Source organism: Bactrocera dorsalis, chromosome 3, assembly GCF_023373825.1.
Source record: "Bactrocera dorsalis isolate Fly_Bdor chromosome 3, ASM2337382v1, whole genome shotgun sequence".
Classification (NCBI taxonomy): domain Eukaryota; kingdom Metazoa; phylum Arthropoda; class Insecta; order Diptera; family Tephritidae; genus Bactrocera; species Bactrocera dorsalis.
Window position 1 is genome coordinate 61,859,964 of NC_064305.1, and position 24,496 is coordinate 61,884,459.

At 38.2% G+C, this 24,496-nt stretch overlaps 1 protein-coding gene across 11 annotated transcripts in view; it reads right to left on the reverse strand.

Moving 5' to 3' along the window:
- The window catches only part of LOC105224658 (uncharacterized), a 193,805-nt gene that overhangs the window by 19,010 nt on the left and 150,299 nt on the right, over window positions 1–24,496 (reverse strand). For 4 of the 11 annotated variants that reach the window (XM_049453969.1, XM_049453970.1, XM_049453961.1 and 1 more), the window contains exons 1-7: window positions 15,131–15,766; window positions 5,200–5,831; window positions 4,840–5,076; window positions 3,250–3,755; window positions 2,421–3,160; window positions 2,090–2,107; window positions 13–1,501 (exon numbers count right to left, since the gene is read on the reverse strand). In XM_049453969.1, the coding sequence (XP_049309926.1) occupies window positions 13–1,501; window positions 2,090–2,107; window positions 2,421–3,160; window positions 3,250–3,755; window positions 4,840–5,076; window positions 5,200–5,368 (3,159 nt within the window). In that variant the 5' untranslated portion in view covers window positions 5,369–5,831; window positions 15,131–15,766. Of the gene's footprint in view, window positions 1–12; window positions 1,502–2,089; window positions 2,108–2,420; window positions 3,161–3,249; window positions 3,756–4,839; window positions 5,077–5,199; window positions 5,832–12,021; window positions 12,538–15,130; window positions 15,767–24,496 lie in introns of those variants that run through there. The other 7 variants (XM_049453963.1, XM_049453965.1, XM_049453964.1 and 4 more) reach the window with 4 other exon arrangements.

Below are 24,496 nucleotides of genomic sequence, written 5' to 3' on the forward strand. Positions count from 1 at the left end.
CTTGACACCCACCAAATCAGCGCCTTGCTGCAGCAACTGCTGTGTAGCTAGCATTGGCTTTATGCCCACTGCACGAGACTGTGCCAGCAATGAAGCGACGGTGTTCTTCTTCGGTTTCGACACGCCGCGTCCGAGATTGCGCGGCCGCCCCTCCTTAAAAGGCGGTTGCCCTGAACGTTCACCACCACTACCGCCACCGCCGCTACTGGAACCGGCCGAACCGCTGCTACCCGCATTCCCACCACTGCTGCTGGCGCCACTACCTGGCAGCGGTGTGTTACTGCCACCGCCCAACGCTGCTGTTATCGAAGTCAAGCTTTGCAGACTATTCGAACCACCGCTGCCCGTAGGCACTGCCACGGTGCCGCCCATATTCACCGGACTGCTGTAGTCGCTACTGCCGCCCACCATTGAGGATGACATGCAGGCGGAGGAACTCTGTTTATCAGCCGGTTTCATTGACAAATTCAATGGCGCATCATAGTCTTCAATCATTATGGGATTGGCCGCGGTACCGATGAGCGCTGAGGCTACTGTTGTGGCATTGGTCGTAGCGGTGGAGGTGGATGATTTCATGCTGAGGTTCACACCTGCACCGCTGCTATTGTCTCCCGTCAAATCAAGCAAGTCTTTGTTTTTATTCGATAGATTGTAGGCGCCGTTCGAGGTGATTGTTGGCGGTAGTTTGATCACTTCGACACGGTCCGTTGATGAGTCACGACTATTGCTAGGCGTGGCACTTAGCGTGGTTGCGCCCAGTGCGTGCGTATCTAGACGTCCGGTTGGGTTCCCCAAACCGCCAACACCACCCAAAGCACCCAAACCGCCGAGTCCGGGCAAGCCCATCGGTGCACCCATGCCAAGTCCGCTGGCGCTTAAGGCTGCCGCTGCGGCCGGACCACTTAATTGTCCGAGCGCAGCTGCCGCAGCCGCCGCCGCTGCTGCTGCTTGTGCTGCGGTGGTGGCATTTGTGCCACCAACACCGATGCCACCGAAACCGCTAGCTGCGGCTACATTTAAAGCATGCTGGTGCTGTTGTTGCAATTGTTGTTGTGCTTGTTGCTGTTGTTGTGCCTGTTGTTGCTGCTGCTGCGCTTGCTGTTGCGCCTGTTGTTGTTGCTGCTGCGCTTGTTGTTGCGCCTGTTGTTGGGCCTGCTGTTGCTGCTGCTGCTGGTGTTGTTGCTGCTGAGCTACATTAACCGCTGCCGCCATTGCTGCATACTCCATTTCGAGGCGTGCCCGCTTGGCCGGACTCAGACCTGGTATGGAGAGCAGCGAGGAGAGTGCATTTGTGGCGTCCAACTCTTGTTTTTGCAATTGCTGCTGTTGGAGTTGTTGTTGTTGTGCGAGTAATTGTTGTTGCTGCTGTTGTTCATCAGAAATGGTTTTCTTGCGTCCACGTGAAGTAGTGCCGGGTATTTTGGGTCCCACAATCGACGATGTATACTTAATGATCTCCGTATCGGGCGGCAGTCGTACACCCAGCAAGGATTGGTGATCACTGTAAGACGAAGCGACGAAACGTGCGTAAAATAAATGAGAGTAGCGATTAGTAAAAAGCGATTTAACGTAAAACACACACAGAGTTGCATTCCAAGTGCCGAAAATATGTAGACAGGAGATGATATGATGTAAACAAAGAGCTGAGAGTATATGTGAAAGGATGTATGACACGTGACTGAGGAAAATTTATACTGTTTCGATAAAATTTTGCGGATAAAACCGTTACTATGTAACACCGAGTGTACATACATATATTACCGTTATTAACCAACAATAAATTTAAATTTGAACACTTTCAGAGAGACAGAGTGAGGGAGAGAGAAAGAGGCATTCATAATCAGATTTTACTGCATGCTGCGCCAATTGGTGTATAAATTATATTAGAAAGCTTCTATAGCGATATCGCTGAGTATATGGAAATGTATGAGTGAATATGAAATGTGGGGTTTGTATCAAAAAAAATACCATTTACAACATATTGGTAATGTATTTAAAAGAAATTTGTTCACAGTTACACAGTTGATGAGCGTATGCGCATGATTACAACAATAACAAAAATAATCGTTAACAAAAATCAGGGTCTTACTTTCCTTCCAGTGCAGCACTACGTAAACCAAGGTGTACATAGTTTTATATGGGTGTACATAAGTGATAAATTCATTGGTTTGTGGTGGAAAACGTACCAAATACCGAGAATAAAAGAAATGCAGAAAAAATTATAGGCAAAGTGAGAAACCAAACAAAATTAATTACCGAAATAAGCCCTTTCTATCATTAAATGCCACACCACACAAACTAAATTCTTATACTTTTTCACTTTCACTTAAATAAGAGCTTACAGCCGTCTCATACATCACATCGCGCCCATATAACACGAAATTCAAAGGCATATTACACAATTTTCGCCGCACACTCACCTCAGTATACCACTTGGCATGTAGTCTTTGCCACCTTTGCCACCACCGACCGCCGCAGATGCTGCTGCTGCCGCTGCGGCCGCAGCTGCCGGATTAGATGCGGCAAACGCGTTCATTGCGGCCTGCATGCTTTGCTGTGGGCTCATGCCGAGTGCGCCGAACTGCGAAAGCGAGCTGAGCGCATTTAACGAAGCGTTATTCTTGTCACGTTCTGCTTTACTGCTCGATGCCGAACTATTGCTGCCACCACTACTGCTAGCACCCATATTACTACCACCACTACCCATGCCACTGCTGCCGCCCAATGAACCGTGCGGCGACATTAACGCATTTATGTGATGCGCTGTGGAATTGCTGCCGCCCACATTACCACCCAAGGCGCTCAAGTGATGCATGGCCGCATTGCCGACACTGCTCATGGGTGAGTTTTTATTGGAATTGTTGCTGCTGCTGCCGCCTAGCGACGAGGAAGCGCCACTGGACATGCCTAAGCCACTGCTACCACCACTGCCACCGCCACCACCACTACTGCTGTTGTTGTTGCTGCTGCTCTGATGTGACTGTGTATGATGATGTGATGAGGATTTCTTCGACGATGAGGAACTGGAAGAGCCACCGGACGCGGCTGCCACTTGCATTGCCAACAATTCTTTATGCAGCTGCACTGGATCGTATGCCGAACCGGGTGGTGGCGGTAAAACCGGACTCACAGATGGTTTGCTATAGCTGGTTGAACTCGACTAAAAAGTAGTTGGTAAGAAAAAAATTCAAATATTAATGAAATGCCAGTATTTAATAAAATCGACTACACATCAACACACGAACTCACTTTGTACGACGAACTACTGCCGCCGCTACTGCCACCAACACCCGTGGTATTGCCTGCACTGCCACTACCACCCATGCCCATTGCAGAGGGGTTAAGCGAACCGCCCGCACCCACCAAACCGTGCATGCCAGCCAAAGCCGCCGCCGGATTAGCACTAACGGCCGCTGCTGCTGCCGCCGCTGCAGCTGCAGCTAGATTCTGTTGTTGCTGTTGTTGTGCCTGCTGTTGTTGCTGCCGTTTCTCCTTGCGGGATTTACTTGATTTGCTGCTCGATGATGAACTGCTGCCACTGCCAACATTACCGCCACCCGTACCGGCACCCAAAGCACCCACACCACCACCGGCGCTGTTGACGCCTGTACCACCGGCACCGGCCGCACCACCCAGACCCAGTGCTGCTGGACCAAATGCAGCCATCACATCGGGATGTGCGAATGGTGAGAGGCCGGAAGCTTGGAGGCGGGTGAAATAGTCTTGAGCTGCCAGTTGGGCCATGGACCACCAACCTGCGAAGGGGAAGTAAAAAAGTAATTTTTAAATATAATTAGATGATATTACATAAATATATAAAAGTAATATTTTCGAAACAATTTTTTTAAACATTTTTCTATTATTATCCCTAAACATACATACATACATATCGTCACCTGAAATGCAAATTAACGTAACAACATTTTCAGAAATTTACAGTGGCATGAATGAAACACGGAATAAAATGGAACATGAGTGAAACAAAATATTAATATTGGTTAAAACTGGTTTATATATGACCGCAGAAACAGAAAATGTTGAACATATTTAATATTATGTATATAATTTGAAGTAGTGAAGCGTAATCAATAAGACATTCAATTTCGAATTTTTTGATGATACGTTATTTTGCATTTCAGGTGACGATATAATATAGTGTTATTTTATATGAATGTATCCTTTGAAAGAAAAATAATTATAAAATCACTATAATGTTATTCACACACTTCCTTCAGATCCACACAACTGCACATGTTGAATGATTCTATATGTTGGGGAAGTTTTGTGTCATTTATTCTAGGAGCGTTTTCTTCAAACGACATCTAATCGTAATACAAATGCGTTTGCTGTTTCACTCCCTACTTATTAACCGCGGAAATTATATTTCGAATAAATTGCATATCAGGGCTTTAGCTGGAATTTGAACTCACAACCCTTCAAACATAAAACTGGTGGGCTAACGAACGTGCCATTAACCCGTTGGGAAATATGCAACTAACAGACAACTGTTATCACCAAACAATAAACAATCATACATACCGATGTATTTATGTGCATTTAAAATCTAAATATTTAATGGAGAAATTTATCTTCTTTAGTTCTAAACAAAACGTTGCAATAAAAAAAAAAATGCAATTATCTTTGGCACAGTAAACAAACAATTTTGACACAATATACACTTTAACCTCAAATTCTATCTACACCGTTCTTTGAATATATACATATCACAACCGTTCTAAGAAATATAACTTCACTTTTTAGACCATCAAAAATAATTTTTAATACATAATTTCCTCACAAAACCAACACCATTTTCAACGATCGTACAGTTTAACTCACTTGCTGGATGCAGACTAGCCAAACTGGCCGCCTGAGAAGCCGCCACTGCCATGGTGTTCTGATGATGATGTGACGCGGCGGCCGCTGCTGCAGCTGCTATCGAATAGCGATCATTTGCTGCACTAGCTGGATTCTGCAACAAGCCCAAGCCGGCTGCTGCGGCAGCATTAAATTGGGAGTTGAATAGAGGATTGGAAGCGGCTGCGGCGGCGCTTGCTGGATCACGGCCCCAATAAGCTGCAAGTGAACAGAAAATATGTGCATTATTACACAAAATACATACATGTTTAATAGTATCAAACTAAATTTAGACAAAAAAAATGCAAATAAAAATCATCAATTTGTTGCCTCAAGACTTACCGAATAGCGAGGCGGCATCCAACAACGCGGAGGGATCGTGCACTCCGGCTCCACCGCCCCCACTGGCGCTAGAGCCGGCCTTACCACTGCCGCCACCACCCAGACCGACGCCGACACCCGATTTACCATCGCTGCCGTCGCCGCCGGCATTTTTGTCCATGGTTTTCATCAAACTGGATGGATGATTGCTGTGGGGTTTCTTCTTATTGTTGCGTTTAATTTTGAAGGCTTTTCTTTTCTCACTTGTTCAAAATAAATTACTTTCCTACGCGCCTTACTCTCCACTTTAGTTTTGAAGGTATTCCTCAAAAATAGTCAATTACTTTAGCTGTTGTTGCTTTATTCACTTTATCGTGTTTATACTTTGTTTATATTTTCTCTACTTCTCTGGTCTGTACGCGTATTATTGCCAAATGTGCGTATTTTTGTTTTGCTCCTTTGTTTTCTTTTGCTTGCTTATTGTGCGTTTTCGCTAAATTTATTTCGGTTTTTTATTACTTTATTTATTGCTGTTTATTTGCATTTAAAAACTTCTAAATTTTTTTAATGCATTTTGAAAATTCTCCAACAACAAATATTTTATTAACTTGAAGTCTCAGATGTTCATTGTTTTCCTGTCATATTTGGTGTAACTGTAAAGAGAGCAATACGGAAATGCAATTTAATAAAAATAGTAAAAACAAGTTGCGGAAAAAGTTAGACAATTAGTATGAGTTGGAAGTTGTGGTTGCGTTGGTAATCAAACAAGTTGTATATGCGCATGAGACAAGTTTGACAGAAACAAGTTCGGCGCAGACATGTCGACGCGCTCAATGGAGTGAAAGTCTGCCGTATACTCTCTTTTCATTCATTATTTTTATTTGCGATTCACAAATATTCACTCTCTTTTAAAATTACGGCAAATGCTGTTGCCAGCAGCGTATGTTGCCGCATTTTGCATGTTAGTTAACATTTACTGCTTGAAGTGTGTTACAAAATTAAATTTGAACACTCTTATCCATCGTAGTCACAATTTCTAAAAGCTAAATATAAGTTCGTTGTATTTAATATAATATATGAAGTTTTCTTATATTCCAGCAACTTAAAAGTTCAAGGACGTTGCCGTTACGCAATACAAGGTCATGTTCGGTTTTATAAAGGGTGATTTTTTAAGAGCTTGATAACTTTTTTAAAAAAAAAAACGCATAAAATTTGCAAAATCTCATCGGTTCTTTATTTGAAACGTTAGATTGGTTCATGACATTTACTTTTTGAAGATAATTTCATTTAAATGTTGACCGCGGCTGCGTCTTAGGTGGTCCATTCGGAAAGTCCAATTTTGGGCAACTTTTTCGAGCATTTTGGCCGGAATAGCCCGAATTTCTTCGGAAATGTTGTCTTCCAAAGCTGGAATAGTTGCTGGCTTATTTCTGTAGACTTTAGACTTGACGTAGCCCCACAAAAAATAGTCTAAAGGCGTTAAATCGCATGATCTTGGTGGCCAACTTACGGGTCCATTTCTTGAGATGAATTGTTGTCCGAAGTTTTCCCTCAAAATGGCCATAGAATCGCGAGCTGTGTGGCATGTAGCGCCATCTTGTTGAAACCACATGTCAACCAAGTTCAGTTCTTCCATTTTTGGCAACAAAAAGTTTGTTAGCATCGAACGATAGCGATCGCCATTCACCGTAACGTTGCGTCCAACAGCATCTTTGAAAAAATACGGTCCAATGATTCCACCAGCGTACAAACCACACCAAACAGTGCATTTTTCGGGATGCATGGGCAGTTCTTGAACGGCTTCTGGTTGCTCTTCACCCCAAATGCGGCAATTTTGCTTATTTACGTAGCCATTCAACCAGAAATGAGCCTCATCGCTGAACAAAACACGCGCGCGAAACACATTTCGAACCGAACACTGATTTTGGTAATAAAATTCAATGATTTGCAAGCGTTGCTCGTTAGTAAGTCTATTCATGATGAAATGTCAAAGCATACTGAGCATCTTTCTCTTTGACACCATGTCTGAAATCCCACGTGATCTGTCAAATACTAATGCATGAAAATCCTAACCTCAAAAAAATCACCCGTTATAAACAAACATAACCTTGAAAGCAATTCAATGAATTTTTATGACGTTTTTAACTGCATGTGAAAGTACTTTTTTTATAGACATGATTATTCTTGTATCATGACTTCTTTTTTATACAGAGTATGAGAGATATTGCGCTATTAGGTTAAGTTAGAAGCTACCCTCTCACTATTACAAATATTGTACGTCCTATGATACTAGGGTCACATTAAAACACTCTAAAATAATATGAAGTATATATGTATGTATGGATCAAATGGATAAGACGGTATTAAGATTTCAGTGCTCTAAACGACTCTGATCTATTACTTGCGCTTAAAAAGGAAATTTGAACCCGTACAAGATTTTGCGAGTTTTACCATATCCGTCAGTTATACTCTTCGGGATTTGGCGTAGTCTACAGGTGTTTAGAATTCATCCGCTTTCAAAATTCGAATCTACGAACCCGTTGGGCAAAAATGAAGCACAAGAAAGAGATATGAAGATTCTCCATTTGCTTTTATTTTAATGGTATATTTTATTTTTGGACCGACTGGACTATAGCTAAAAATTTTATCGTAGACCGCCGTTGCCTTGAAAAAAAATCCATGTAAAATTTGTGAAGAAATAATAAAGTTCTTCATACAAGAACATAATTTCCAACGATAGTCGACTCTAAGTAACCCGAGCGGACCCGGAATTTTTATCCGACCAAGGGCGTAAGAATGAAAAGTTCATAAAAATTCAATAAAAACCTTGAAGAAAGGAAAAACCTTACTTCAAAATCTTATAATTTCAACTATAAAAAAGAAATATACCATACAACCCAGTCCAAATACATCCTTTGCTACAAAACCGGCCACGATATTAGACCTACCTCAACAATTGAATTTACTCCAATAAGATAAATCATTCGAATAAAAAACAGTAACAAAAAATGAAACTTGTTTTATAATAAAATATAATCTTTGCCGGCGAAGCTCATAAAAGTTGCATTAAGGAAAGAAAAGACGATGCAATTCATAGCGATAAACACAAAACAACAGACCAAAACAAAAATAGAAACGCCACTTTAAGTATTAACAAAAAAGAAAGAGATACAAAAAGAGAATGCGGATAAAGCATGTGAGCAAAACGCAAATCAACAAAAAACAAAAATTTGTTTGTAAAAGCAAGCAGCGATGGGTACACAAAACTAAAGTAAACCAGCTAACTAGTGGACAGAGCGCAATGAGACACGAACTGGTGGACGAAGACAGATAATGAATGGAGCACAAGGTAGAGCGGCGAGCAAGCTGGTTGAGAGAGCATAGTATAAAACACGGTAGGATTGATTTTTGGTTTATTAATTTTTTATGAAACGACAAATTTCAAAGGGGTAGTTGTATATGTATATTTATGGTAGATGCTTGAATGAATTGGCGTGGACCTTGATTATATCAAAAATGTTTGTTGTTTTCTCTCAGAACCGTTAGTGAAGTTTTGTGAAAACTTTTTATGGCGGAAATTCAATAGAAGGTTAACTGTTATCAATCTAGGGAAGATCCTTACGGAACTAAAACTTAAAATATTATACAAAATTTGAAAGTAAGGAATCACTGAGCAACTGTTTTACTATACATCGATTATTTCATATATTTGAATCCAAGACAATTTATAGCAAAAGGCTTTATTTTAAAGAATAACGAGGAAGACCCTATCAGGAAACCTTTGGAGGCAACTCTCTATACATAGTTGAGATGCTCATAAAACAAAATTTAGTATTTATAATGATAGTGGTATCTAGTGCCAACTCATGTGAAAATTTATTTTCTAAAAAGTCTATAAAAATGTCTGACAGCTTTCTAGATTATTGAATTAATTGTGGAAAAATATTTAAGGCACAACTACATACGCATATTGTGAATAAGCAAGCTAAAGTCAGCGTAAGCAACTTTCCAAAAACACATAAATTGTGTTCCGCACGAATGATGTACTTAACAACAAATATTTATCAAAAAAATGTGTTTCGTTAAAATTTGTCAAACGTCACTTGCTCAAGGAAAATGCGAAACTGGTTACACCGTCCGTACGGAAACAGCTGTTTTCGCTTTTTGCTAACAAATAAATTATTTTGAGTTTAAAAATGTAAGACGACGAACATTTCATCGAAATTTTAATTTAAAATGTTGCAAAAACAAATGTTTGTTCAACAAGCGAAATGTCTTTTATTTTAATCGGGTAACAAAGAATTTTTTTTAACTTCTTTAGAATAAAGTCATGCATTTGACAAATTTTTGTTAATTTTTTGACAGTAATAAACGGGAGCGTATACATACATATAGTAAGGTCTTAATTTTGAAGTTTTTTTTTAATTGAAAATTTTTGGTTTAAATAAGAAATTTGTGAACACTTTGATTGGTTTCTGGGGAACCAGCTTTAATAAAAGAGTTTTCTTGGTGGTGACTTTAACTTTACACCAAGAGCTTAAAGTATATTTATCGATTTTGAAAACTCTGATGTCGAAATCGCTGTATCGAATTCTTGCTACCAAAATTGCATGTTTCAAATTTTGAATTATTTTTTGTAACTATTTGAAGGCAAAAACATTATTTTAACGTTTGCAAAGCTTATTGGACTTGCGATGTGGAGGCTGCATTATCCAAAACAAAAAATATTTTGATTTTGAAATGACACTTTTCCGTTTAACTTTTGTAGCCACGCAGTTACTATATCTCGAATTATTAAAGCTTTTTTGTCAGAATTCCATTCCGCTTAAAGTTCATCCAAATAAAGATGTTTAAATGCTTGAGCATGGGTGGCAAAAGCTGCTCATTTTTCCTGTCACACTAAAGATCGAAGGTTATGTGAATAAATGTACGAAAACATAGTCCGCTTATGTCCGCATGGTAAATGTCTTTCGTTTTGAATACATGAATGTTTACATTCGTATAAGAATCACAAATTTCACGTCAATAACACACAAATTTATAGAAATGCTAGTCTGTTATTCAGTGCGAATTTGAACAAAATATTTGAAAATTACTAGCCGCATCCGGTTATATGATTAGGATGACGAGCTGAGTCGATTTAGACGTGTTTTCGCGCGTCCGTCCGTCCGTCTGCCTGTTTATACGCGAATTAGTCCCTAAAATTTTGGGAGAGGGGAATAGGCTGCTCATTTGTTTAAACCGATATCAGAGCACTATAGCACATAGTCGCTTTACAAGCTAAACGAAAATATTAAAGCCTTGCATGGAAAATTTTTTTTATTTGGCAATATAACTTTAACGGTTTAAAGCAACGGTAAACTTTCCACTTTCCGAAGGAATTGTTCAGATTCGATCACTGAAGCATATAGCTGGTTCAAAAGGTGAATATTTTCAGGGCAACGTTTTTTTTTGTATGAAAATATAAAACGTTATAATATTTTTTCGACTTTGCGACCTGTCCGGTTATAATGGGACTTTTTACAATATATATTTTATTTAATATTTAACCAAATAAAAACTTTAGGATAAACACATGTAGAGGTGTGCTTTTCGGCCTTTGTTCTTTTGTGTCTTAAAAAGCGTTTAAACAAAAAAGTGAGAAGCACTAAGCACTTGAAATTTTCACTATAGAAATTTTGAAAAATCACTAAATTCAGAGCAATAGCAGCAAGATATTCTTTATAGCCCTGAGTTAGGCTTTAATACTTCATTCTGTTTTATAACCGGAATATTATATTATTTGATTAAAAAGCTTTTATTTTTCAAGAGTTTTACTCAAAATCCGTCAAATTTTTTTAGAATACACTTTAGAAACCGAAAATCAAAATGTTTACGTAAGAAATCGAGTGTCTATTACTTTTCTAACACTTCCAGTACATAACAATGTTTATATGTATGTAGATACTATATGTACATATGTATTTATGTAGTATGTCCATATGTTTGAATTTGGACTCAGGTTGAATGAACTTTGTTGGGTTAATTTTATTATTATTTATTTTTACTCAAGAGCATTTTAACTTCTGTTTAAAAGCACATATACATAGATATGTATATATGTATGTCACTTGATAATTGTCAACTCTTTCGCCCACTCAGCTCACAAGCACACATTATAATGCTACACAAACACATACAAACAACAGATATTGCAACAAATTTGCAGACAATAGTTTTCAAAATTATTATTTATTTGAATTGTTTTACTACACATTCACTCCTTTTAAACACAACTTTTAATTATCACTTTTATATTTGCTATTTTGTTTATATTTTCCAAAGTGCAGTCAAATTTTCACACGACGCTGCATACGCTTAGCTATTTGTTTTTGCCATTTCTCCCTTATGAAGTGCGCATGAAGCGAACGAGCGCAAAAGACACGCAGCGAGAGCGCGACGTTGTACTAAAAGCCGACTACCGCCGAGAGTGCCAGAGATCAACGACGAAAATGAAGGCATAGAGAAATGGCAAACAGCGCTGCTACCAACACACCTGCGATGACGGCGACGCCGCAGCGCTGCAGACCGCGACAGCGCTGTGTGTATCTATGAGTTTATCTGCAGATACATGCAGATGCTTGTGTGTGCGTGATGCGTACGCACATCTGCTTAGTTTATAATTTTCACAGCGTAACGCACATAAGATTTCATTCATTATACACAATTTTAATTTCGGTTTACACTTTACTTCAGTTTCGATAATAATGCTTGTATTTGGCATCTTTTATTGGTAGATAAATTGAAATTATCAGAAATAATCACGGTTTTTAAGTTTAACTGAGTGCACTGTATTTTTCTCACCGGCGTGTATGCGTTTTTAGCAACTAGCGATTGCAGATTTTTCCCGAGCGTTGTTCACACACCCGCTAGCACATTTGGAATGCGTCACTTAGGCGTCACAGCTGGCTATGCGAGTAGTCAACGTCGTTTTGGCGGCTTGTTTTTCATGCAGTTTCACATTTTTAATTATAATTCCACACATACATACATACATACATATGTACTTATGCACTTATAGATATGCTTGGATGTAGTATTGACAGATTTGACATATTCACATGTTTTATTTACGCAGAAAAACACATTGGTCATTCATTCATAAATAGTATTAAAGATTTTCATAAAAATGTGCACGGCAGAATTTGTTTTTGCTTTCTTTCATAATTTTTTGCAAATTTTCATGATGCTGTCTTTACTTTAATTATGAAATCGAGTTGGGATATCAGTTCCTAGCAAATATTTGATGATACTAGTTAGCAAAATTTTCAGGTGATTATAGGATATGCTAGCATTTATAGTAATGCTAATTTAGTCCATGCACGGGAAATATATTTTTCTTTTAAAAATATTTACTCAACTTGAACTGTAATTATTCTTAGCAAAGCCTTCAAAATTTACAATAATTATTGTATTATTTTTCTTTTTAAATGTTAAAAGATCTCGAATGTATTTTTTAAAGAATATATATGCTCCGCTTGAGAAGAGGTGTAAGGTTGTAGTCAGTTGAAAACTTTAAACGCGTTTTCTGGAGAATCGATTTTTTTGACTTATGCCGGTCTTGCAACAAATGAGCGATATGTACATTTAGATGAGCAGAGTGACCAGGTAAGTTGATTTAGCCAAGTCCGTCTGTTAGTCTGCCTATATATGTACATATGTACATATGTATATGCGAACTAATCCCCAGTTTTTGAAATATAAATGTTTAGAGTGACTAGCTGAGTTAATTTAGCCGTAATCTTTGTTGTCGTCTCTTTGTCTGTCTGTCTAACATAAATTCTGCATACATAATTTTCTCCCAAACTGCTCATTTGTCGGAACCGCCAATACCGGACGACTCTAGCATATAGCTGCTTTATAAACTGAACGAACGGAATCTAGTATTTGTATAGAAAACTTTTTTTTTTGGAAGATTACTATTCAAAGCATCACTACAATACGAAAAAAAAAATGTTGACCTTTGTCCTCGGGTAACTTTTTTTTTTCATTAATCGGAACGATGGCAAGTTTTAGTATGTTATTTTTAACCACGTTTTGAACACAATAACTCACTTACTGTAAATTTAGGAACTTTCATTCATATTTTCTGGTCTAATTTGACCGTACTATTAATATTTATATGAATATTTTTGAAATTGAAAGACTGCTTTAAGATTTATAATGGCATTTTTTTGCAAAATTTATAAGTGGTTAAACAAAGTATCAGAAAAAGCTACACACTCACAGAGTTCAGGTAAATTCCGGGAATTTTTTAAATAATACTAAATACTATTTAGGTGGCTGTATAATTTTATTTTAGAATTACTGCACGTTTTTCATTGGTTCCGGTTTAGCTCGGTCCGAAAAACTCAAGAATATTTTACATATGAAATTCCTTCACGAGACTTATGTAAACATTTCTGCATTAATTCTGACACTATAAATTATAAAAATCGGCTCGAAATGTCATGAAATCAATAAACTACACATCGGCAAAAGGAAATGGCGTAAACAAAGGAACAATTTTAAATTATTTAAAAGTTTTTTTTATTCTTTAATTTAATTATTTTTTTATTTCTTTAATTTGTGTATATTATTTTTTTATCTTTACTTTTTTCATATACTACTTTTATATATTTATTTTATTTTTTTAATTTTTTCCCCCGTTTTATCATATTTTTACTATTGTTTTTTTGTCTTTAATATTTTTCCTTTTATTATTATTGTTTTTTTTTTTTTTTTTGATTTAGCATTTCAGTTAATTTTAATATTTTAATTTTCTATTTAAAAAAAAAATTTAAAAATAAAAGAACTTTCATTGTCATATTTCGGCTATTTTTTGTAACCGTTTTGCTCAATTCTACTTATTTGCTTATTATTAAAGAGCACTTTTCTATTTCATTTGTTTCAGTTTCGTCATTTCCTATTTCATTTCCGCCAGTTTCAATTCTTTATACACCAATTCGTCTGTTTTCATGTCATTTTACTAGAATTTTATTGAATTTCACTGCTCTTAATATCATTTCACTTCTTTTTGTTCCGTTTCACTATATTCCTTTAAATGTGCTGTCATTACATTTCGTTTTCAATAATTCCATGCGTTTTAATTGCTTTGTATTTCACTTCAAACCGAGTGTTGCAGTTGTTTTTCTGTCTAAAATTCTTAAAATTTTATTTTATTTGAAATATTATTGAATATAACTAAATTATTTCACTTTAATGTAAATTATATGTTTAAAATTTGAGCCACCCTGCTTTTTTAAAACTTTTGTTTTCCCATGAGGCAACCTTACGTATGTTATTTAACTATTTTGCTTATTTGTTTTCTTTTTTTTATTGTACATCACATAATTTTTACAACTTCGCCGCTTCACGCACAAAACAACAACTCTGTAAATGATTTTTACCCAACAACCAACAGCAAATTTGGCAATAAACAACCAAACCAATAAACCAGCAATACAAAATTACTTCATTCCGACTAAAATTGTTGTTGTTGTTGTTATTTTATTTGGCAACGGGTAATTAACCTTTTCGCTTTTAGCTGCGGCAACTTGCTTTGGCTCAGCTAGTAAACGGCTAAGACGCTGTATATGTGCTCGGCTTACGACAATTGCATACAGACATACATACGTATATACATACATACAAATGTACGACGTGTGTATGTGGTTTAGGTGCCGCCAGCTAAGCAGCCACTGCCACCTTCAGCCTTGTATTCCGGCGGCTGTTGGTGTGGTTACGCTTTTTGCCTTAGTCTGGCCTCTTTGAATTTCGCACCTCCACTTCGGCCACTGTAACGGGGCAACCAAACAATCAACTAAACATACAAGCAACTAAGCGACCGACCGACCGATCGACCAACACCACCACTTTTAGACACTTCTTACTTCCAATTCAAATTATGTACTCCAGCAAAATTTTTTCTTACACTTTTCTTCGCCACAGTGGAAATAATACAATACAGCAAGAACGACAACAACAACAACAGCGCTGCTGCTATACTAATCGCTCAATTGCGAACGATTTCCACTCGCGTTTTTACCACTTCCACAGCACTTTAGCGCTTGTTTGCTGCTGCCACTGCTTCTTCTTCTTCTTCTCCTTATTATTTGCTACACAATTTTTCTGTACACACATGCACACACACACTACATACATATGAATCGCTTATAGGTATATATACATACATATATGTATGCATTTATTCGAATATGTATGAATTTTTTCCGTTTTCCTGTTGGCTTTCACTGTGCTGACTCTTCTTCTTCACTAAGCTTATAGATTTTTTCACAGCACCTTCGATTCACTACACAAAATCCACCATTTGTCGGCGGCGCTTCATTGACTTTTCGCAATTTGTTTATTTTTCGTGCTTTAGCAACGATTTTTCGCCAATATTTCACGCATTTCTCATTCCCGCAATATTATTTCACAGTTATTTGTTAATTTCGGTAATTTTTAGTGCACTTTTACCCATTAAAAAGTGTAATTTATAATTTTTTCACTATAACAGCGGCGAATTTCACACGGAACGCGTCCGCCGATACGTCAGCGCAGCGCCGTATCTATCGGATACCTAAACGGGCGGCAGACAGCGTCGCGAGCAATTGCCGCCCGTCCGTAATCGTAATCGTCGTCGTTGGTGTCGTTGTCGTTGTCGTTGCCGTTGCCGTTGCCGTCGTCGACGTCGTCGTCGTCATCATCATAGCCAGAGTCAGAGTCAGTGCTATAGCCATTGCCATCGCCATCGTCATCGTCATCGTGGTCGTTGTTGTGTTTTGTGTCGTCTCAGGCGCTGCGCCTGCCTCGGTGGCAGCATTCGCGCTCTATAGCCACTGCCACTGGCACTCAGCGACTCGATGGAATCGGTGTGTCGTTTGGGTAGTTTTATTTGTAGTTGATATACATATTTACCGCTGTTGTTGTTATTGTTATTATTATTATTATTGTTGTTATTTTTGTTGTACGTACGTTTCGTTCTCGCTCGTTTTGCGTTGAATGGCTGGCTAGCAGGCTGGTTGACTGACTGGCTCTTCGCCTGTTGTTGTATTCAACTGCCTGGGTGATGGCGTTGTCTGTTTGTTTGCATGCCTGTGGATGTGTGCATGTGCGTCTGTTTGTTTCTACATTTGGTTGATTTGAGGTTCGGCAACAACAAAAGCAACTAAACTATTAAGCAAGCAAGCCAAGCAGCCAACAGATGTGTATGCACGACTACCGGGGGGAGAAATGCTGAATGAATGAATGAACACACACACACACACACATACACGTATGCAATTGTGTATGCAAACGGCAAGCTGACGAACTGTCAGACCAAACTGACTACTTGACTGCCTGGTTCAATCAGCAGCGCGACAGCCAAGCATTTCTACATATGAGTACCTACGCAGCTCAGCACCAAGCCGAACACAACGATTTATACACATGTCTGTTTCGTATGTTTGTATGTGTGTGGCAGATACATTTTGTGTATGCCGCCGCTCACAGGCAGTTTAGCTGCTTGTATCTTGTATCTTACAATCGGCATTGTTGTTAAAACTGCCACCACCACCACCAACAGCAGCCAACACCGCTGCCAGAGCCACAGCCATAGTCAGAGCCAACGCCGAGTAGTGACTTTACGCATTTTCTACATTTTGCCTACAAGACACACACACACATGTACATACATACGTACGGGCACATACGAGTGCCAAGAACTCACATAATTTCCATCGAAAAACACGCATATGCGCTCGAAATGGCTGCGAAATGGAACGAGTGGATTTATCGATGTTCGGTTGGATGGATGGATGACCGGACAAATGGATGGCTGCTTGATTGCACGGCGGCGCACATGAGCGCACACACATTCATAGCATGTAAGCAGCGCAGATAAGTGAATACAAGTCTACAAATGTTGGTTGGTAGGTAGCTAAGCAGCCAGACGAAATTACAAGTGGGCGGATAGATGAAGACGAAGGCGCAGAAGACCTTTCCATATGACAAAGACTCCAGCGCATACCAAAGCGACGCGGTTGCAGTGAAAAACATAAACACAGATATACACATGTATTTCTGTATATGTGTCTGTGGTTGATACCGAAAAAGTGTCACCTCTGCAGAGTCAGTCCAAGTGACAATAGTTTTAGTTCGGAAAGCTACCTCAACCGTTCGGTGCATAGGCTATTTGCTTTGAAAGTGCTTGTTATCTAAGGGGGGTTCCCCACCAAGCCTACAGCTTTAGGAGTCTTCGAATCGTGAGTGATAATTCTTGTGAAAATCAAAACACATACACACACATTTCTAATATTAAAACGCCGTGCTGGCTGCTTACGTATTTAAATGATTTCTGCTTAAACGACCACTTAGCACCGCAGATTTACAGCTTACTACTCTGGTGAAGTGATACCTGAAAATGTTGACAAGCTAGGCTGGCAACCTTGAAACCAATAAGACTTACTCGGGAACTAAATTTTATTCTCACTCAATCATATCGCTCATAACTAGATTTCACATACATACAATATCAAACAGTTTCAGTTCAGGGCCCCTGTTTCCAGTTGTCAAAGTTTTCACAGCTCTCCCTGTAATGTGGGAGCCACCTACCTTTCTATGGTTGTAGGAGTTCTATATGAAAACTGTTCCCACGAGATCCATGCGGTAAGATTGAACAGCCGCATCAGCTGTTTGGATGATGATATTCATATGTTAGAATCATTTCAACATTTCCTCCTCGAAAGTCCAGATTAAAACCTCTTGTTGTCTTACTCATTCATGAAAGGTTTATTTATTATATTACTACAAGAAACTGAGGAAATTATATTCTAACTGATGGAACGACTTTGCTTTCATCGTGGCTAAGTTTCTTGAGATTCGGCATACAAAGATTAAAGTTAGGTTAGGTTAATCTGGTAGGCCAATAAGCCATGCATAGACCAGTGTTCGTTCTTTGCGATACCAGATGGAGTTCAGTTACTGGGTCTGCAAATGTTTGTCTGAGGAGTAGTTATCCTTTAGGATGCCTTCGCTTGACACGAATTCTAATCTTGAGAATCGATGATTAACAGTCAAAGAACTTGCTGACATCGTTGGAGTCTCGGAAGGGTCAGTGAAACCATTTTGAAAGATCATTTGGGCCTAAGAAAAGTGAAACCACAATTGGTTCAGAAATCACTAAATTTTTTCGAAAAACAGTGTCGCGTTAACGTTTGTGAAACAAGCTTTCCGACTACCTCCATGTCATGAAACGTATTATTACTGGCGATGAGTCTTGAATCATGCTTACGACCAAAAAACAGAACATCAGTCGGCTGAATATTGTGGCAAAGGTGAGCTGAAGACGAAATAACCACGTCAAAGCATGTCAAAATTCAAGATTATGTTGAAAGTTTTCTTCGATTATCTAGGTGTGGCGCCCTCCGAATTTCTTCACGCTTTCCTAAAGTAATTTAGAGGATGCTGCCAAGTCAATCTTCAATCCGAAAAAAACCCTGCCCGAATGTAAGACCGACTGTCGTAGGAACTGTAGTCTTTTATTTTGCACTTTCTTACGGTTCCTGATCGATGGTTTTCAGTAGTCAGTTTCGAATGAAACATGGAAAAAAAATATAATTAGAAAGAACTCTGACAGTAGTTAGATATAATTTGGGACATAGTTGCCACCTTTCGAAGAAAGTATAAATAATAAATACAATATATTAAAAAATGTGTGCCAACAACTAAGCATTGAAGAGAGTCTATCGTTTAGACATTTATTTGGGAAAGAGTTGCCACCTTTCGAAGAAAGTATAAATATTAAATCTATTAAAAAGTAAGTCCATTGAAACAAACATTCTTTTGAAAATGTATAGTTTGGATATATGTACATATTTTGCAACAGAGTTGCCACCTATTTAAAAAGACAAAATTTAGAAAAATTTTACAAAATATCTGCTAAGGCCGTTTAAAGCATTAATAAATTTTGGAATAGAGTTGCCACCTATCGGAGATATTTAAATTGAGAATAATGTAAAAAGCGCAAATTGAAAATTCAACTAATATTTTATTCAAATATACATATTTGGGAAGAGAGTTGCCACCTATTAAAAAAAAAAATTTAGAAAAATTTTACAAAATATCTGCTAAGGCCGTTTAAAGCATTAGTAAATTCTGGAGTAGAGTTGCCACCTATCGGAGATATTTAAATTGAGAATAATGTAAAAAGCGCAAATTGAAAATATTGTAAAATTGAAAATTCAACTAATATTTTATTCAAATATATTTGGGAAGAGAGTTGCCACCTATTTAAAAAGACAAAATTTAGAAAAATGTTACAAAATATCTGCTAAGGCCGTTAAAGTCTTCGTATAGGATTTTAGTTAGTAAAATTGAAAAAAAAATATTAAGTTCAATATTTATTTAGTCCATTTTACCGTTGTCGATATTCATATAATATCGGTATTTTATTCTATAAAGCAGTGTAAAATGTGTAAAAAGTGTAAAATTCGACCGAATAACGGCTGCCGTGTCTGCTTACATATACACTTACTCATACATATGCATAACTATATGTAAAAGACAAAAAAGAGCTAGACCAAAAATCAATCTAGAAAATAGGGTAATTAGAATTTGGTTTGGAAAATCTGCAAATTCCATTTTTTTTTATTTTACTATAAAATAACACGAGTATATTTCTATATACATATATATATGTAAATATGTATGCGCGTACATGAACGCGTATATCAAAATTTTCTGCCGGCCCTGAGCAATCACATTGTGTCGGCTCAGCGCGCTACAGGCACACAAGCAATCGCGCGCACAGAAATTTGCGTCATGCGAATAAAAATCTACAATCGATTGCTTTTCAATACCGCTTACTCACAGCCGAACACATATGCAGAGCAAAATTACAAACACACATTTGTACATATATGTAGATTTGTATGATATGTGCGATTATATGGAAGTGGCGTTTGTAGAGATATTCGCGCACTTTGTAGATACAGAACAAATGTCATGAGCCATCACGGAATCTGTATCTACTACAATTCGTACATTTGTAGCTGTAACTGCATCTGTAGCGCTGTAACTGCCGCTATACAGCAAACGGATATGCACACATAGCAGAGCAAAAGAAAACGCGCTGTCACATAAGTATGTATGTATGTATATGATGTGCGCACATTGGAAGCTTGAATGGGGAAATGGCAGGAGGCATATGTAGCTGTGAATAGTAGGTGGCGCGCACTGCGGAGAGGGCATCGGAGGCGAGCGCCTTGAAGAAAATACAGAAAAAAAGTCATGAAATGGGAAAAGTCAGCAATTGAGATGACAAATAAAAGCAATCAACGCTTGCCGCTGCCTTAGCGCTAACAAAGAAACGCAAAAGATATGTGTGCATTTACGTATGTAGACATGTGTGCTTGCAAGTGCATTCGTACGAATGAGTGTGTGTTCGCTTGTAGTTTGTAGCGAGAACGCGTATACTCAGCGCAATCAATGCGCCGACAAGCAGCGTCGCACCTTGCGCCCAGCTACAAGCATTATGTACATATAAAAAGCAACGCAGCAGGCGGCGGGCGGACGTGTGCGGCATGTCGTTTAATCCGACGACAATAATTAATAAAAATTCGTGCGCGCATATAAATACAAAAGCAAACAAACATACTTGCGCGCACTTGCATATACATACATACATATGCACATAAGTTTATACAAATGTATGTATAAACGCACGTATGAATGTACGCTCTTGTCATGGGCATGCCGCGCACTCCACTCAAGTGCGTTTTTGCCAATTGTTGTTGCTGCGCGTTGCGTAGCCGAGTGACTACGCATCTGTGCGTGTCACATACTTGCACACACATACACTTGCGCTAACGCATATCTTGAATTTCCTCTTGACTGCGTCGACTGCTCGATACATCGTCAGCATATCAGCGCAGCTAACGAAACGCGCAGTGTCTTCAACGCCTCACCGCACACAATCGTCCGCGTCAGTCACCGACAATGAACGGTGCGGCGGCCAGCGCCATCTTGTAAGTGACTTCGCCGCCAAACCAGTCAGTCAGTCACTCAATTGTCGCTCGATGGCGCAGCTAGAGCGTGGCAGGTATGCTCATATGTATGCATGCGGTGCGGCACAGGTTCTTAACTAAACGGCATGACTGGCGAAATTGCAAATCCAGTCAAATATTAATGGGACCTGCAAAATTTTGAGGAAATTTGTTGATGCATAAAGAGGAGAGGAGTAGAGGGTCTCCCGCATGAAGGAGCGTGGTTAAGCCCTGAGTGAAAGAAATACCTGTGCTAAAAAATTGGCAAAGTTCGTAGACAAAAGCTTTTGGTGTTAATATTAGTTGCTAATCAGAGTCAAATAAGCCAAGTATCCTGCCAAGTATTCTGCCCACAAAATCATCCGTGCGTCCTGGGCGAAGTCCACTGGAATCAGCACAGCTTTACTCTCTCCTGAGCGGAAATAATTTTTGATATCCTATCACTAAAAAATTATAATTATTTAGCAACCCGAAAAGGTTCAAAAGTCATTTCATCCAGAAAAAACTAGGGTTTGGTTTGTCGGTGAGAACATAAACGTCAATAGCGACCGTTATCACGCCATGATAACCACTGATGATGATAGAAATTGAAGCTCGTGATCTCGGCGACATTTGGTATCAACAAGACGGCGCCACTTCCCACACATCGCATCAATCAATGGATTTATTGAGAGACCACTTCGGTGCGCAGTTAATTTCACGTTTTGGGTCGGTTGATTGACCACCAAGAACATGTGATATCACATCGTTAGACTTTTTCCTGTGGGGATATGTAAAGTCTAAAGTCTATGCGGACAATCCCGCTTCGATGCAAGCCTCGGAGCAAAACATCACACGTGTCATTCGCCAGTTACCAGTCGAAATGCTCGAACCAGTAATTGAAAATTGGACTCAACGGATGGACCATCTGAGTCGTAGCCACTGCCAAAATTTGAAAGAGACAATCTTCAAAAAGCTTTGAAATGAATCAACCTTTAGATGCTGATCCGATCAATGAGCAGTGTCTGGGGAATGAAACGATGGGTGCAACATTTGAGACCGATATTTCAAAAACTAAGGTTAAACTGACTTAGCTCGTCACAGTATTTGTATACATATCTTCGTATATATTATAGGGTCTCGTTGTCTCCTTCTGAGAAACAAACTCCGTGGCCTGTTCAGCTTCCAAAACTCACTGTATATTGCAATTTTTATACAATTGCCCAGTCTTCAGCACATAATATAGATTGAGAGAAAGGTGTTCGAGTTGGCTAGTTATATATTTAGTACCCAAAATAGGTGCAAATGGATCTCTCATACTTTTAACGAAGGAAAGTCAACTTGGAGAAATATTTTAGTAAATTAAAAATACACAGTTGAAGCACCAAACTAGCACTGATCAATATAACAGAGTTCTAGCTATCTAATACGTAGACCTTTAAAAGGAAAGCCTTATAAAGCACCTTTCCATACTAAAGGAGTTTTTGACTATCGCCCGATTAATGGATATCTAAGAGAATCTTACGATAGAAAGGCTTTTCCGGATTCGAAATACATTGAAATTTACTGAATCTGCTAAAAGTACGCGCCTGAGTTATTCCAAGGGGGGTTTCGCATTCCCTCATAAATACTTATGAAAGTATGTACGTTTGTAATTTGAAACATATTGGATTCGCTGTTAAATGATTTGATATTTAATCAAATATCGTTGTCATTGACGGCGATGCGCGAAATTACTTACATACATACATACACGCATGCATATGGCTATAAAAACCCGCTGTACATGCAGCAACAACAACAACTGCTGAGTAGTATAGTTTTTATTGTATTATTCGGCGCAGCTCAGCCGGTTTTTCGCTATAGTTTTTGTTCTTGTGATTTTTATTTTATTTTTGGAATATGTATTACTGCAGTAGCTGGCTGCCAATACCCGGAATATATGAAGTTGACATATTTTTTATGACATTCGCAGCTGGCGTCTGTATCTGATGCATGCAAACGTTTTATGGCATTTTTATTTAAGCGCTGGCAAGAATACTTGATCGCAATGAAATCTATGAGTGCACATGCATATGTACATATGTATGTATGTATGTCTGTATGTGTCTTAATAAAGTTCGCCTTTTGTATGTATTTATAAGCGCATAAAAACGCGCACAAATGAGTTTTTATAAATATTTTCATGAATAAGTATTTGGCCAATAAAAAATTAAGGCGAAAAATGACGGCGAATTTGTCAGCAGATTTAATCTACAACAAGAAAAATCGAAAACAAATGCGAAAACAATATGCTTAAATGGGTAATATATATTTTGCGCAAGCATAAATATTATACTGTGCATACATATGTATATACATACATTCCTATACACATATTTACATGTATGTATGTATACTATGTATACGTATGACTCACGGCATTGTCTTCTGCGTATCTAATTATTGTTTGTTTGCTCGTAAAATTTCTTATCAACGTGAATTCTTAATAATTTTGATACAAAGTGGGCACATAAATACATACATACAAAAGCTTATTTAGTATAAAGGGTAACACATTCAAGGCATTTGTTAATTTAGTTTAATAATTTGATTATTTAATAAAAACAAGAAAAAACGTGAACTTCGGCTGCACCGAAGCTAGTAGCTATGTATTCAGTTTGTATGGCAGCTATATGCTAAAGTAAGCCGATCTGAACAATTTCTTCCGATATTACATTATTTCTATGAACAATAACTCATACCAAATTTCGTGAAGATATATCGTCAAATGAGGAAGTTTCCCATGCAAACATTTGATTTCGATCACTCAGTTTGTATGACAACTATATGCTATAGTTAACCGATCTGAACCATTTCTTCGGAGATTATATTATTGGCTTAGAAAATAACCTGTGCCAACTTTTGTGAAGATACATTGTCAAATGTGAAAGTTTTCCATATAAGAACTTAATTCCAATCGTTCAGTTTGTATGGCAGCTATATGCTATAGTTAACCGATCTGAACAATTTCTTCGGAGATTATACTATTAGCTTAGAAAATAACCTGTGCCAACTTTTGTGAAGATACATTGTCAAATGTGAAAGTTTTCCATACAAAGCTTGATTCCGATGGTTCAGTTTGTATGGCAGCTATATGTTATAATGGTCCGATATCGGCAGTTCCGACATATGAGTAGCTTCTTGAAGAGAAAATGATCTTTGCAAAATTTCAAGGCGATATCTTAAAAACTGAGCGACTATTTCGTTTATATACAGACAGACGGACGAACAGACAGACGGACAGAAAGACA